Source organism: Hylobates moloch, unplaced genomic scaffold, assembly GCF_009828535.3.
Source record: "Hylobates moloch isolate HMO894 unplaced genomic scaffold, HMol_V3 SCAFFOLD_11, whole genome shotgun sequence".
Classification (NCBI taxonomy): Eukaryota; Metazoa; Chordata; class Mammalia; order Primates; family Hylobatidae; genus Hylobates; species Hylobates moloch.
Window position 1 is genome coordinate 57,357,976 of NW_026652286.1, and position 15,879 is coordinate 57,373,854.

General features: G+C 34.7%; 1 protein-coding gene across 5 annotated transcripts in view; it reads right to left on the reverse strand.

Annotated features, from left to right (window-relative positions):
• DLG2 (discs large MAGUK scaffold protein 2) overlaps nucleotides 1-15,879 on the reverse strand; it is a 2,210,459-nt gene that overhangs the window by 1,698,256 nt on the left and 496,324 nt on the right. Inside the window, exon 1 of one of the 5 annotated variants that reach the window (XM_032167970.2) lies at nucleotides 14,999-15,093. The exons of the other annotated variants lie outside the window; for them this stretch is intronic. Within the exon in view, the coding sequence (XP_032023861.1) occupies nucleotides 14,999-15,028 (30 nt within the window). The 5' untranslated portion in view covers nucleotides 15,029-15,093. Of the gene's footprint in view, nucleotides 1-14,998; nucleotides 15,094-15,879 lie in introns of those variants that run through there. 5 annotated transcript variants of the gene reach the window in all.

Here is a 15,879-nt window from a genome sequence, read left to right on the forward strand (position 1 = left end):
CTGCGCAATTTTAATTAATACATTGGGACTGTATTTGTTATATTAAGTGATAGGACTTTTCACTTCCTGTAAATGGAAAGTTATGAGAATACCCGTTTTCATTTAGAGGGCAGGGTAAGGGCCACTGACATTAAGCCATTTTAAACAAACAATGGAGAATCCAAATTAAAATGACTTCTATTATTACATCCCATGAGTATTCCTTGTTCAATGTGTCAATTACAGATGCAAAACATACTCATGGTTAGTGTTAACTTTTTTCATTCAACTTTGGGCATATTCCTCAACATATGACTTCATCCCTTCCTGGGCTTATCCTTCCATTTGCTTCTTTTTATTTTCTCAGGCTTCAAAAGATGTTTAAAATAAGTTGGCCTAATTTGTTTCTGAGGAAATCCTTACTAAAACTGAAGCCATGCTGGGGAGTCATGAATTTGCCTCTTTTGTAAATGAAGAAAATGCTGCTGACCTATTCTCCAAAGGATGCTGAGAACAAGGGGTTTTCAGTGGGCAGTGATGGTGGTGCTGAGTCATCCTCAACACTTTCCAAAATCCTTTGTGACTTCAGGCAGACATTTGCCCAGGTTAACAGAGGTGCAGTCTGTGGCTAACTAGTGCATAAGAGGATTAAACACTCTACATTAAAATATTCTAAGCACCTAACTACGCAGATTAACAGTAATGAGTGGAATAGGCTCTAAGTTTTCAGGCTGGCCACATTAAAAGATTATAAATGGAAACCATTGTTGTGACTTGATATTTCAGGGTATCAATGGGGAGAGGACAGCAGGCTTTGAATCAGGAGGCATTTCCTAGATGTATGATGAAATAACACATTGAGCACCGTTAGATCCCAGGCACTTGACATGCATTGTCAGCTCACTGTATCATCACATTAACCCTAGGTAGTAGAGGAGAGTTTAATACCACGAGGAATTGACTGGACCCGGGTTACAATGCCAGAGTTTTCACTTTTTACATCTGTGGCTTTGGATAAATTTCTTAATCTCTGTGAGTTTCAGTTTTTTCATCCATAAAGTGGAAAAAATAAAACCTAGCTTAAGGAATTATTGTAAGGATTATAAAATTCTATATATATTATAATATATATAATATATATGTCTAAGGGCCTATACTCTAATAGTAATAAGATAAATAATATATAATTTACATGTTAATATCTATCTTATTAATTGGGGATCTTTCTCCTGTTTCACTTAGCTCCTCTGAGTCTATATTCTTGTATCTGAGTATAAAATAGTAATATTTATCTCACAAGGTTTCTATGAAAATTAAATGAGAAAAAGTACATGAAAGTGCTTAGCAAATGTCAAGAACTTTAAGTTTTGTTTGTAACTTTTTTGTCAGTATATAGAAGATGGAAAGAATGTCTGAAATACTGCAGCAATTTAAGATAACTAAATTTGGGAGCCAAAACTGATTCTGCAGTCTGGGATTACTTAGTTGAAATCATTGGTTGTAAATATTTTTTAAAAATATAACATGGTATTTTAGTACTTTATGGAGGCACGTCCCAATTTTCTCTGAAGCTCTATCAGTCTCCAAAGTTTGAGTTATTACTATGCATAATTGAATACAATAGAGTAATTTAAGCTTCTAAATACAAGACTTAAAAGCATAGTTTTGTGAAATATTTTTAATGTAATTAATATTTGCATTCTCTCATTGCATCCTAGTAATCAGATGAGAAAAAAGGAATGGGCTGCAATTGCACTTTTCTCCTTGCAAAAAGGAAAATTTAGATATTATTACTACTATAGAAAATAAATATTTTTTCATTGGCAGATCTTATCTATTATAAACTACAAAGTCTCATGGAAACATGAAAGACTGTGACTTCTAAAACAAGCTACTTTTTCTTCCAAATATATTTAAAAATTCACATAGGGAAAATACCTGAAATTTCAGGACCCCAAAATAAAGTCAAACCTTTGAAGAAAGAAATGCTATTCAGAAACAAGATGAAAGTAATTCACTTCTATTCTCTCTGCTACCATAGAGACAAAGAAAAGAAAAAAGTAAAGAGATTTAGCACACTTAATTCTTCCTGAAATTTATAATTAACTACATGGGAAAGGGAACAATTACCATATTTCCAAAGAATACAGAATTTTTAAAGTTGAGCTTTTGATAAGACATAATTACAACCTATTAAATATGCAATTCATACAAATTTGCTTTATGATCTTGAATTTCAAAAAATGCATATACATTGGATAGTTTTCTGAAAAGTACACATGGAATGCCACCAAGTTAATTGTACAGAGCTTTCTCTTATCGGAGGATTTTCTCAGTTACTTAAAATCCTGGCAAAATCTAACACAAAGAAAAGGGTCAATGGATATTACTTGCGCATATGCCCTGTCTTCCTGACACCTATGAATATGTATTTTGGGACAAATGTTAATCAACAAAAAAATGTGCAGGCTTTTGTAGATCAAGTGCCATGGCCAACATCAAGCAATAGCCAGGAAGGACTAGGAATTAGATATGTTCTCAGTTTAAATAGAACTTTAGATTTCTAAGTAAATTACAGGTGTATTAATTCAGGACAGTTTTATTTTAAGAGACTTGCAAGAAAACACCGTATCTAGAAATCCTAAGAGATTCAAAACAAAGAAAGGAAGAATTTATTTTGCTTAAAATGTATACTTTTATTTATGGTTTCTTTAGCAAATACATTTTTAAGATTTTTATCATTAAGAATATCAAGAAATTATCCTTGTAATGTCCTATTTAGAACTGTATTTAAAAACAAATAATTTATTTTATTTTAGAGTATCTTAAATACAGCATGAAAGATTATATTTCTCATTGTAAAAACATGAAGTATGGGAGAGGTAAGCTAAAAAAATTAATACTTCATGAAATGTGTTTTCATACAAAAATCAAAATTCTTGCTGTTATAGATAATAAATGGTATGATTTATGTCTTGAAATTTGACTTTTGGATATTCTTTTTTGAAACATAATTAAATGGTCTTCGAGGAGACTCTACTGCTAACTACATTGCTGCTTGGTAAAGTGGTATAATAGATCATTCTAAGTCATTTCTGTCTAGGGGTTTCACAACAATTTTAAAGGAACATTTGAAAGTCTCTAAAGCTTTTAACTCAGATCTTAACCACAGAATAAGGTAACATCCATTCAGCTCCTGTATGCATAGTGCTGGTGTCATCTGTGGCTAGTTGGACAAATTCCAAGTAATAATTACTATTATAGTTTTTTAAGTTCCTTTTGTAGGTTACTTGGGATAAAGCCATTTAATGGTACTGATACACTTTGTTCTCTGAAACGTAAACCAATATAAAAAAGTAGCCGAACTGCTGTGAACCTCTTCCTAGACATGTTTCTACCCTGAAAGTTGAGTAAAACATAATGCATTCCACTTAAAAAAATTATATTATTTCTCCAATTATTTTATAACCTGATAATTTAGGAGAATAACATCATTTTTTAATTTTCTATGGCATACCTTTCTAACTCACTTTAATGTTTTAATAGTAAAATATACATTAATATTGCTATTCTTTTATAGTATATTTATGATAAATACGTTATATATATATATAATAAAGTCAAATAATTTTCCCCCAAAAGTACCATGCTATATTAAATCACTAAGAAATTAAATGAACATGAGTTGGCATTCTTTTATCAAACTGAAAACCAGATCTGACTGCTTTAGTTTTTGTTTAATAAAAAGGTGCAATTGTCTTCTAAGTATTTTGTACTTAAATTTTAGAAATTTCAATTATGATCATGATAATTTGGTTGATCATAGATGTGATTCAACTGCCATTTTCCAGGTGTATATAAGGAATTTTACCTGTATTAGTCCATTTCTTTTATACAAAAATGACACTTCCAAGTATCATCTCAGGCTCACCAAATATTCACAGATAAGTTTACCAATTGCCTGTCTCTTAACTGAATAGTTTCTCCAACAAAGTACAAAGATTTCTTTCACAACTATTTATTGTGAAGTGCACATTATGTATATACACATGTACATATGTGTGTATATGTATATATGCAAAAACATTTGTGTATATGTGCACATGCGTCTCTATATACACACACAGAAGTACATGTATATCTACATAAGTGTGTTGTGTGTGTGTGTGTAGTACGTGAGTATGTATGTGTGTGTGTAAATTAGAGGAAGAATTTCACCCACTCATTCACTTATTGAACAGTGAAATAGCTATCAAATGTCTGTTAAATGAAAGAATCAATCAACACTTGTAGTACATCTGCCAGTACCATGGTAAGTGATCAGCTATAAATACAACTAAGAACTTCCCCTGTCCTCAAGGAATTCACATTCTAGCAAGAAATAGGCACATGTAAAAGCTAACTATACAACCAGATAAACACTATAACAAAGATGCAGACAATGTGCGGAGAACATGGAGCCTGATGGGCTCAGTCTAGTAGGACAATACCAAGGAAAGTACTTACAGAGAAATCTGCATTTAGCTGAATCTTAAAGGTTAAGAAACGTATTAGGGAAGTATCAAGCTAGGAAGTTGAGAGGTATCCCAGGCATGAGAAAAAACAGGCACAACGAAGAAACAGGAGGATGAAATTCAGATTATTTGGGGAAACCAAACGTTATTGATTATAGCTGAATAAGGCATGAAAGGTAGTGGGATCTGAGATAGGCAGTTAGGCAAGGGATACAACATCGAGGCCATGTGCTTCAGGGGAAACAATGCAGACTTTATCCTGAAGGGCAGTGCTTCTCAAACCTTAATGTGCAAAATCAACTAAGGATACAAATCAATTATCGATCTTATGAAAATGCAGATTCTGGTTCAGTAGTTCAACATGGGGACTAAGATCCTGCATTTCCAGCAGTTTTCTAGCAGATGCCATTACATTTGGTGAACAAACAAAATTTTGAATAAGGGAGCAGTAGGGGACAGGGAATCCCTGAAGGATTATAGTGAGAGTTGCAGAGTTGTGATATACATGCAAATTATATATATATATATATATATATATATATACACACACATACACACACACACACATATATACACACACATACACATATATAAATATATGCACACACATATACACACATACATATATGTATATACACATATACACACATGCATATTTATACACACACACGTGTGTGTGTGTATATATATATTTTATATATATATATATATATTTTTTTTTTTTTTTGAGACGGAGTCTCGCTCTGTCGCCCAAGCTGGAGTGCCATGGTGAGATCTCGGCTCACTGCAAGCTCCACCTCCCGGGTTCACGCCATTCTCCTGCCTTAGCCTCCCGAGTAGCTGGAACTACAGGCGCCTGCCACCACGCTCGGCTAATTTTTTGTATTTTTAGTGGAAACGGGGTTTCACCATGTTAGCCAGGATAGTCTCAATTTCCTGACCTTGTGATCCGCCCGCCTCGGCCTCCCAAAGTGCTGGGATTACAGGCGTGAGCCACCACGCCTGACCTGTATGTATATTTTTTAAAGGAAGGTTCAAGTTAATGGTGTGGAAAATGTATAGGAATGGAAAGATAGGAAAGGTAGGAAGACTAATAGGGATTTTATTGTAGAAATCCAGGTAAGAATTGGTGAGTCTCTGAAAAAGACCACTGGTAGTAGAAATTGTAAATAAAGGACAGATTATAAGGAATAGAATAAATAAAGATTGGGGCTGTGGGAGATTTAGGAATAAATAAAAATCAAGGTTAACTCCTACTTTTCTAACCATGACAATTGGGATAGTGGCATACAAAAAAATTGAGCACAGAGCAGAGTAGGAGAACTGTTTATGCTTGGATGACTCCAGAGAGTAAACATTTTCCCGGAACTTTTGGCTTAAGTTTACTTAATAGGTAAATAGAATTCCAAATTCCAAGAATTCATTCATTTACTCTCAAACCCATTTCTCATAAAACCTGTCATCCCCAAAAGGTTAGACCGAGAACTGAATTACTCAGATACAAAGAAAGTGAGGTATGTGGGTAAGCATATTAACACAGAGATATGAGGGGCACAGGTTATTTTCATAGGATTTTGAATCTGGTACTAACTTTGAACTCACAAATGGAAGAAGCTAAAACATTTGGTATCTTTCTCTCACCAGTAAGAGCCTATAAGCCTGCAAAGTATTATTCACTGAAGCCAGAGGAAATCCCCATCACCATGACTACACAAATAGAAATTTGCCACCAGAGTGGTAACTAGCTAATTGAATTAGTGAAATTTATTCTTCAGTGTCAGACTCCCAGAAATGAGGAAATGAGAGAGAAAGAGGAGAGGGAACAGAAACACTGGCAGCTGCTATTTATTGGTTATGTGTATACATAGTTGCTACACTAAACCCTATGTGTATATTGGCACTACCTATTCCCCTTGTCTGGGATATTCTTTGCCAAGATCTTCACAAAGGTGATCCTCTTAGATCTTCTTTTAACTTAAGTTTGCTTAAGTATTTATGTGACCTGTGTCACATAAGATTATTTCTAACACATATACAGACACAGCTCTCATTTTTCTCCACCATACGGTGATGCTAGTGGTAATGAAAGATCCCAATTTATGCTAGGATATCTTATTTTCAATAATTTCTCTCATCCTTTCCATGTATAGACTACTTTGTACTTTTCAAATATATAAACCAATTTGATTCTGTACAATAATCCTATTCAGGAACTACTGATGAGCCAGTATTATTACCCCATTTCAGACTTGAGAAAAATAAGGGTCAGAGAGGATAAACTGAGTTTACTAAGATTACTAGTATAATAAATGGAAACCCCAAGTCTATATTTTCTGAATCTTGATCCAACACATATTCTCAGATTGCCTTTGGTGAAACATACATATATGCAACAAGACAGGTCCCTCAGGTAGCTATAATCATGGGTAATCTGCTTTAAGAATATCTTATCTTCCGAACATTCAGACTAAATAATGGATAAATACTAAAAGGAAGTGATGAATTCTTTTTTGTACGTCATGAAGGATTTATAATATTTTTTAAAGTTTTAAGCAAAGTAAAAATTTTTTTTTTTTTTTTTTTTTTGAGACGGAGTCTCACTGTGTTGCCCAGGCTGGAGTGCAGTGGCACAATCTCGGCTCACTACAAGCTCCGCCTCCCAGGTTCACGCCATTCTCCCGCCACAGCCTCCGGAGTAGCTGGGACTACAGGCGCCTGCCACCACACCCGGCTGATTTTTTGTATTTTTAGTAGATACGAGTTTTCACCGTGTTAGCCAGGATGGTCTCGGATCTCTTGACCTCATGATCCGCCCGTCTCGGCCTCCCAAAGTGCTGCGATTACAGGTGTGAGCCACTGCGCCCAGCCTGAGCACAGTAAATGTTATTTAAGTTGCAAAATTTTATTTGCAGTTGTTTCCTCTGCAGACCCACATTTGTCTCAGAATATAATATTTATGTAAAGGTCTTATAAAGGACAAGTCTCTCAGTCTCATAGCTCTTCATAGCATTGTGTTGTTTTTACTCACAGAATCAAAAAGGGCTAATGTTATGAAGTAACATCCTGGTAATCATGTTTGGAAGGAAAACCATTTACTACAGATGTGTTAACAGATGATTGGTATGATTCATATAATAAAGTTTTACTTTATTTCTAAAAGTTTAGTTTTACAGACTATGGATATATGTCTCAAAAACTACAAATCTACAACTAATTGTAATTTTAAATTAAGCCCTATATGAGTGCATTGTTTTTATTTAATGAGATATTTAGGTTGAGAAGGAATGAAATGCAAAGTATAGTATCAAGAGTATATTTTATCTAAATAATAACTTTGTTGTGATTCAATCAGGAGAGAATAATAGTGAATGGGAACATGGATATTAGAGTCATAAAGACTTGAGTTGGAATCCCCACTATAAAACTTATTATTTCTGTGAATGCACTTCATCTTTAAGATATGAAGGATCACCAGGTTGGTCTAAAGACTAAATGTGTTTTTACTAAATTCAAGTACCTTCAATGTCCCAGACATTATACACACACACACACACACACACACACACACACACACACACGAAAAAGGAACACAGTTCCTTTCCTTATGGAGCTTCTGTCTAGTCAAAAGAAAGACAAAATAATCACACAAATCAGTATGCACTATGAGTTGCTATGTGTGGAAATGTGGCATAAAAATCAGAGTGTGCTCCAAGAATACATAAAATTTTAGGAAAGGTAGTGACATGTAAGGTGACACCTGGAACATAAGTAGAATTTAGATGGGTGGACGGTCATCTAGAAAGAAAAACAGTAAATGGAAGTCCCCAAAACCAAAACATGGTTGACACCTTCAAAGAACGGAGGGAAGCCAGCAAGGCCAATGTGTCCTTTAGTTTAATGAAAGATAGGGAAGGTAACACAAATTTAAAACATGGTCTCGTCCATGTATTTTCAGCATTCTTGGAGTGTAAAATACAAGGTATAATGAAAGAAGATAAGACATGAGAGAAATTTAGGTTCTAAGTCAAAAGAGAATTGTAGACTTTGGTAAGAATTTGTACAACTACTCATCTTTCAATAGGTTGCTGAGAGTGATGCTGTTGGGTTTGTGTATTAGAATGATCCTCTTGCAGCTGGATGGAATACTTAATAAAAGAAAGTTAAGCTATTATATTAATGGCATTAGTATTTCATGTGTCTGACACTATTAAATGGTTAATCCCAGGTTATTAAGACAGTCATAGTATCTCTTCTCTTTCTACACAAAAAGGTCAGGTTATGTTAAATTTTCCCTACTATTAGCTGTATTTATGCTCCTCTTTGCCACTCAATAGATTTTTTTTTTGTGATACATCAAGCCCCGTGTTCCAATCTCCCTCAAGTAGACATGCCACCTTGCAGACATTTGGTTGGGATGACAAGAATTAGAACCAGTGTCATTGGCAGGATAAATACGAGAAGTGCACTATGAAAAAAGATACAAAGATAAAGAAGCTATAGACCCTGACAGAGAACAGAGTGCCTACTCCCTACAAGGTAATATCCTAAGCATTTTATAGTTCTTATCTCACCGAATTCTTAAAACAATGCTGTGAGATAGGTACCCTTTCATGGATGAGAAAACTGTAGTGCTGAGAAGGTCATCCAGCTAGTAAAAGGGGAAACCATTATTTTACTGAACAGGTATAAGAACGGGCAACACAGGTTGTGGCAGAAAATAGGAGAGAGCAGAAAATCAGAGAGATGAAATGGGAAAGAAGTCTGGGCAAGTTGGGATTTGGAACCAGTTTTAATGATGGATGGAATATCCTATTTCCTTTAAGATAACAAATATATCAACTTCATGATATTTGTGACAGGGTGATGATCTATCTCTGCATCCTCTGTATCTTGTTACTCATGTTGGACACCTGACATACCAGCCATAATGTCCTTCCATTCTCTCTCTCTCCCCACCCCCCACCCACCTTCTCTGTCTCTCTCTCTCTCCCTCCCCACACACCTGCCAGAGCTTTGCCTAAAACATTCTCCCAACCCCGTTGTGGCTTCCATTCTGCAAATCAGCTTAATTTTCACTTCCTCAGGAAAGCCTCCCCTGATATTTATCCCTGCCTACCCTGCAACAAAGTTAATCAGGTTCTTGAGGTATCCCTATCCTCATTTCCATAGCACTCTATATTCATTTTCTTATCAGACATCACTGCTATTTCTGTAAATGGTTGTTTTCCCCATTAGACTAAAGGTTCAATGAGAACAGATTGCTTGTTGTATCCCCACACCTTTTAACATGTCAAGTGCATAGTAAGCATTCAATATATACTTGTTAGATTAATAAAATGAATGAATAAATGTGATGCTTCTACCATGGGAGCAACTGTACACCAGCATGAATAAATAGCTTTGTCTATGAACACAAGACCATTCAGGAAACCATTTGTTGCCTTGGTGATTTGTTTCATTTTCTCTACATGAAGCTCTGGTGGAAAATGAAAATGATTTTAGCTTTTCCAAATACCTTATTTGCAAATATTTCTGTTAAGAATCCACTTACAGAAGGAAAAGATGCCACATTTTAAAAATTAAAGTCATAATAAAAATATGATATTTACCAGCCTTGATAAAAATATTTTTAATGCCGGGCAACTTTTATTTCCTTTTAGTAATTCTGAGTGATTTTTAATTCTTATTAAAGATAGTGGGTTGACAGAGGCAAAGAGTGAAATCCTATTTACAAAACAGATGTAGTATTAACAACATCAAGAAAAGCTTCTTTTGTGCTGCCTGGTCCACTTTTCACTCTGCTATGTGAATTTTATTATGTACATTAACCTGTTATACATAATAAAAATGAATAGTACCATCATGCCTTTATTAACAAATTATAGCAGTAACTTAACATATTGCAGTTTTATTTGTAGATTATTTTTTAAACTTTTTCAAATGTATAAGTATGGTTAATGGATATCTGAAATTATGCCAATGTGTGATTCACCCAATACTACTACTATTTAAGATACTTAACCTAAACAATTTTATCTTCAGAGAAAATACAGAATAATGTTAGATTCAAAATAGAAAAGGAAATACCTCAGAGATGCAATAAAATATACTCATTTTAAAGAAAAAGACAATGGTGGCCAAACGCCTTTGGGTGCCCATGGTAAGAAAGTACAGATTTACTTTTCACAGTTCCACACTTTTTTCTGTTCTTATATCAAATCTTTTATTTTACTACATATGATACTTGAGAATTCCTATGCAGTAAAAGAAAAATTCTATTGACTCCTTGCATTTCATTAAATTAGGCAGAATATTCTGCCTGTGATCCAGAACTATTGTCCTATTGCCCAATCATGTAAACTCATGGCTCTGCCTAACATTATTTTCCTTATATTTTAGTTGTGAAATTTATTGAGATTATTGTCTTCCAATTACTCAAAACATATGTAGGGAATTCCATTATATAAAATGTGTTGCATTTGTTATTAGATTGTGTTTAGCCAGTGTTATTGAGATGACCTTATTTACCTCAATAATCATACTGAGGGGTATTCATTAAAGGTATAAATTGTGAGTTGCTGAATAAATTATACTATATACACATTTTTCCATATACCAGGAATTGTGCTAAGTAAGTACTTTACATACTCCACCGCAACATCACTTAGACATAGGTAATATATCCTTTTCAAAGATGAAGAAATCAATGTTTGAGGAAGTTAAACAACTTATCCACATCTTAAAGCTAATACATGTCAGAATAACAATTTAAATCCAAGTCTTGCTCCAGTATCCTGCTGTTCACACTAAAATATGCTCCTTCTCTTTCTCAGAAGTGATATCTGTGACAAAAGAGTTAAACTTGAAACTGGACAGAAACATTTGAAAAAAAGAGATGACTCAATCTTCTGAAAGTGGGTTGCCTGAACATTTGACAAGACCTTGGGATCCATGTGACAGAAACTCTGTATTTATGAATACTCTGATGATTTCCTAGTCTACAAGATCTTACTCCGAATCTGAGACATTCTGCAAATCAATCTAACTACACTGGAGCTCTTAAGACTATAAACAACCTGAGTTAAATGGGGTAAGATCTAGGGTGGGATTATTTTCTCAGAGCATTTACACAAAATCCACAATTATTTCCTTCCCTTTATATGTAGAAAAAAAATAAAAATGATTCTCCATCACCATTCTAACTGACATGAGATGGTATCTCATTGTGGTTTTGATTTGCATTTCTCTAATGACCAGCAATCATTGAAAAGTCAAGAAACAGCAGAATGTGGAGAAATAGGAACGCTTTTACACTGTTGGTGGAAGTGTAAATTCAACCACTGTGGAAGACAGTGTGGCAATTGCTCAAGGATCTAAAACTAGAAATACCATTTGACCCAGCAATCCCATTACTGTGTATATACCCAAAAGATTATAAATCATTCTACCATAAAGACACATGCACATGTATGTTTACTGCAGCACTATTCACAATAGCAAAGACTTGGAACCAAACCAAATGACCATCAATGATCAAATGGATAAAGAAAATGTGGCACATATACACCATGGGATACTATGTAGCCATAAAAAAGAATGAATTCATGTCCTTTGCAGGGGCATGGATGAAGCTGGAAATCATCATTCTCAGCAAACTAACACAGGAACAGAAAACCAAACACCACATGTTATCATTCATAAGTGGGGCTTGAACAATAAGAACATAGGGGCACAGGGAGGGGAGCATCACACACTGGGGTCTTTTGAGGGGTAGGGGGCAAGAGGAGAGATAGCATTAAGAGAAATACCTAATGTAGATGATGGGTTGACGGGTGTAGCAAACCACCATGGCACATGTATACCTATGTAACAAACCTGCACATTCTGCACATGTATCCCAGAACTTAAAGCATAATTCTAAAAAATTATTCTCCAGTATGTCTAATAGATCCTTTTATATTACCAGTATACAATTATATTTTCTAGATTTGTCAGCATCCCTCTGCCCATTAATCTTCTTACAATCTTTAAGAATGTGGAACAAAGACATAATGAGGAATTTATCTCTATAGTGTGTCCAATAGGGGAAAATGAAAGAACTCAGAGGTCACAGAGGTCTAGGAGGAGCCAAGGGGACAGTGAGGGACTTTCATGCCAAGGAAAGGGAAGGAGGAACAAAAATGCTATTACCAACGGAAATATTTCTGTTTTCCTGCCACTAAAAACTTGACAAAGGTAGTGGTCAGCTGTGGTACTGAAATGTGCTGTGAATGAAATGGAGCTTAGAACGTATCATGATAATTAACAGTTCCAGTCTCACATAAAGCTTCTGTAAAGCAATAATTGAAGACAGCACCTTAGCCAGAGCTACTGGAAAGTGAACTTATTGCTGGGGGATAAAGAGATGAGTATTAAACTAAGATATAATTAAAATTTCCAAATTGTGGGCAAGTTTCTTGTCAAACAGTCCCAAGAAAGTAGAGCAAGGGCATCCCAAGTGTATGGCCACTTGGGGAAAAACAGTAAAGTATCAACAGTGGTAGACTAAATAGATAAGATTTGCAGTCTAAAGCCCTCTAAGAGGTCTCCTCACCTATGTCCAGCTTTTGAAGCAATCATGCATTATTTACCATTCAAATATCACAATGTAACTTTGCTGTATGTTTGTTCTTTAAAGATGTTACATATGTCACTCTAGAAATGTTCGTGGATATAACTAAGAAAATGAAATTTCATGTGGGTCTGTGTTTTGTTGATTCATATAATTTATATGATAAATCACAATACTGGAGTAATGACATTTATCTCTTATTAAGCATTTAAAGAAAAATAATATGTATCACCTATGTACCTGTAGTCAATAATATTTTTATAAGTAAATATAAGGCATATGACATTTTTTATTAGATAATGTTTTCCAAATTGAACGCACTTGGATTTTGGTATTAATTTGTATAATATAGTAGACTTCTAGTTTGGGTTCTCATTAATACCTTCTGATAACTTATTTTTAAAATATTATGTTTCACAGTGTCTAAAATTATTATAATTTGGGAATAAATAATTATAAAATACATGTAGATCAGATTTGGCAGTATTGTCTCAAGAAAAGTAACACAAGGGTAACACCTCAGGAAGAGTAACATATTTAAGAGGATATTTCCTTTAGTAGATTAGATAAGGACATACAATTTCCTACTTGAGATTTTTTAAAATTTATTTTAGTTGATTTACTGATTTAACTGGAATACCGAATGAGATGTTTGGCTATTTTTAAAAGTAAAATAAGGTATTCATCTAATTTAGAGGCCTAGTCAACTAACTCAACTAGAAGTTTTAAGCTTTAAATCCACTAACATCAACTGAAGCTGCCATGTGATACTAGGCCATATGGGAAGATATCCATTAAGATTTTCTGGGACTTAATTTGTAAAAGTAAAATATTTAAGGTCATACCATGGGGAACCTGGTTTGTGGCCTTGAAATTAAATAATCTTTTCTTCAGTGGTAAAAGGAGATCACAATGGGACATCTACTCTTAGTTAACTCTCCTGTACTAAGCTATTAATTTTGTTATGTTTAATAGTCATCTAATCAACGTGAGATACAAAAAGATATGGTTCAAATTAACTCATGGTATGCTTACATGCAAAATGAAAAGGGAACTAATGAATAAATGTCTTATAATTAGTTTTTCCCAAAAATATTAGGAATATCTATTCAAATAATCAGTGATTATAAAATTTAAATACATTATTTAGAACTGATGACAGAATAAAATAAAATGCTCTTGAAATGTTTCACTATTTTCTGTAAAACAAATCCATAAAACGATTGCCTATTGATTTTATTTCATTCCCACTTTTATATTTCCATATAAATATTTATATTTATGGAAATATTGGTTTCTAATTAAATGCAAATATTTGTTTCTAATTAAAATAGAGAGAATTAGCTAAATATTAAATATTGTGTTTGTTTTAACTCAGGGCCTTGAGATTTTTTTCCTTTAAAATAAATCACTAAAATGCAGAATATCAGAATTCTCCAATCAGAAGCAATATGTCAAGTCACAGTAAAGCTGATTGGCTTCTTTAAACACAGAAGACATGGTTTTTAAATGAAAAGCTAATTATCACACTCAGAAAGACTGCCCTGATATGTTAAGTTAAACTGATGTGTATGTGCTACACTACTACTATAGATATTTCTATTATGAGCTATAAATAGATGCAAAAGCAAATCCTGCCTTAAAAAAAAAAAAAAAAAAAAAACAGGCAAATTCTCCTTCCATTTGCACAAACATGCAAAATCACTTTAAGAAGTTAAAATCACATAAAGACAGGACCCCCCAGACCCTCAGGGAACAAAATGCCCAGCAAAGTAAATTATACTAATCATTTTCTCTCATGAACTGGCAGCACCTACTAGAACTGTTTAATTACGGGACCAGAATAATAATAGAAAAATGCTGCACACAATAACAGCCCTGTTTCCTATCCTACCTTTGTGGTGACAATGCACAGGCAATCCATCCTGGATCCCTACACAGCACTCAGTACATGGAAATCACACCAGCAAATCAGCAAAGGTGAGAAAAGCCTTTTGGAAATTGCACACAGAAAGAAGCAGAGCTTGGATTCTGTACAGGCAGCTTTTCCAAGGGGGCCCCTCATGGGAAACTCGAGCCCTCCTCCATACAGCTCAAGGCAAGCAGGATTCTGCTAGGCACCAGAAAATCCCCTGGAAATCAGCTCCGGCAAAACTTCCCGGTGGCTTGCTGGGCTCCGTGGCTGCATGGTCTTTTAGCGGATTCCTTGATCGGAACAAGGCTCCTGTGAGTGCCCCGCACAGTTCTATCGTGGCGATGAGTGTAACACCAAGCACCAGGGAATCACATTTCAGCTCTTGCTCTTGTTTCTGAATTCTGATCTGCTGCTTCAGTATACTCATAAGATTTCCTTTGCCAAAGTCCCCCCTTTGTTGCCTTCCTTTCTTACTAACAACACTGAGTAACACAGAAAACTACCCGTCCCATCTACCAAACGGCTGTCGTTCCAGTGCCAGAATAGCGGCTTTGGATAATAAAATGCTATTTATTATGAGCATGATTGCCGGGAGTCTAAATGACTCGAAAGATATGACTGAAAAGCTAAGGTGCATGTGGTGCTGCATACATCACATCTCAACTCACTTGCAATTACAAGAGCAGCTTCTTACAAATGACTAACAGCTGGATAAGGAAAATCAAGCCAGCGACATAAGGAAACTGCGGATTTGGAGGTTTAACTTAGAAAAGGGTTACATTTCTCCTTTTTTGTGTCTACCTATGTGTGTGCTCCATGACATATGCAAATACACAAACAACCTGAACATTTAAACGAAT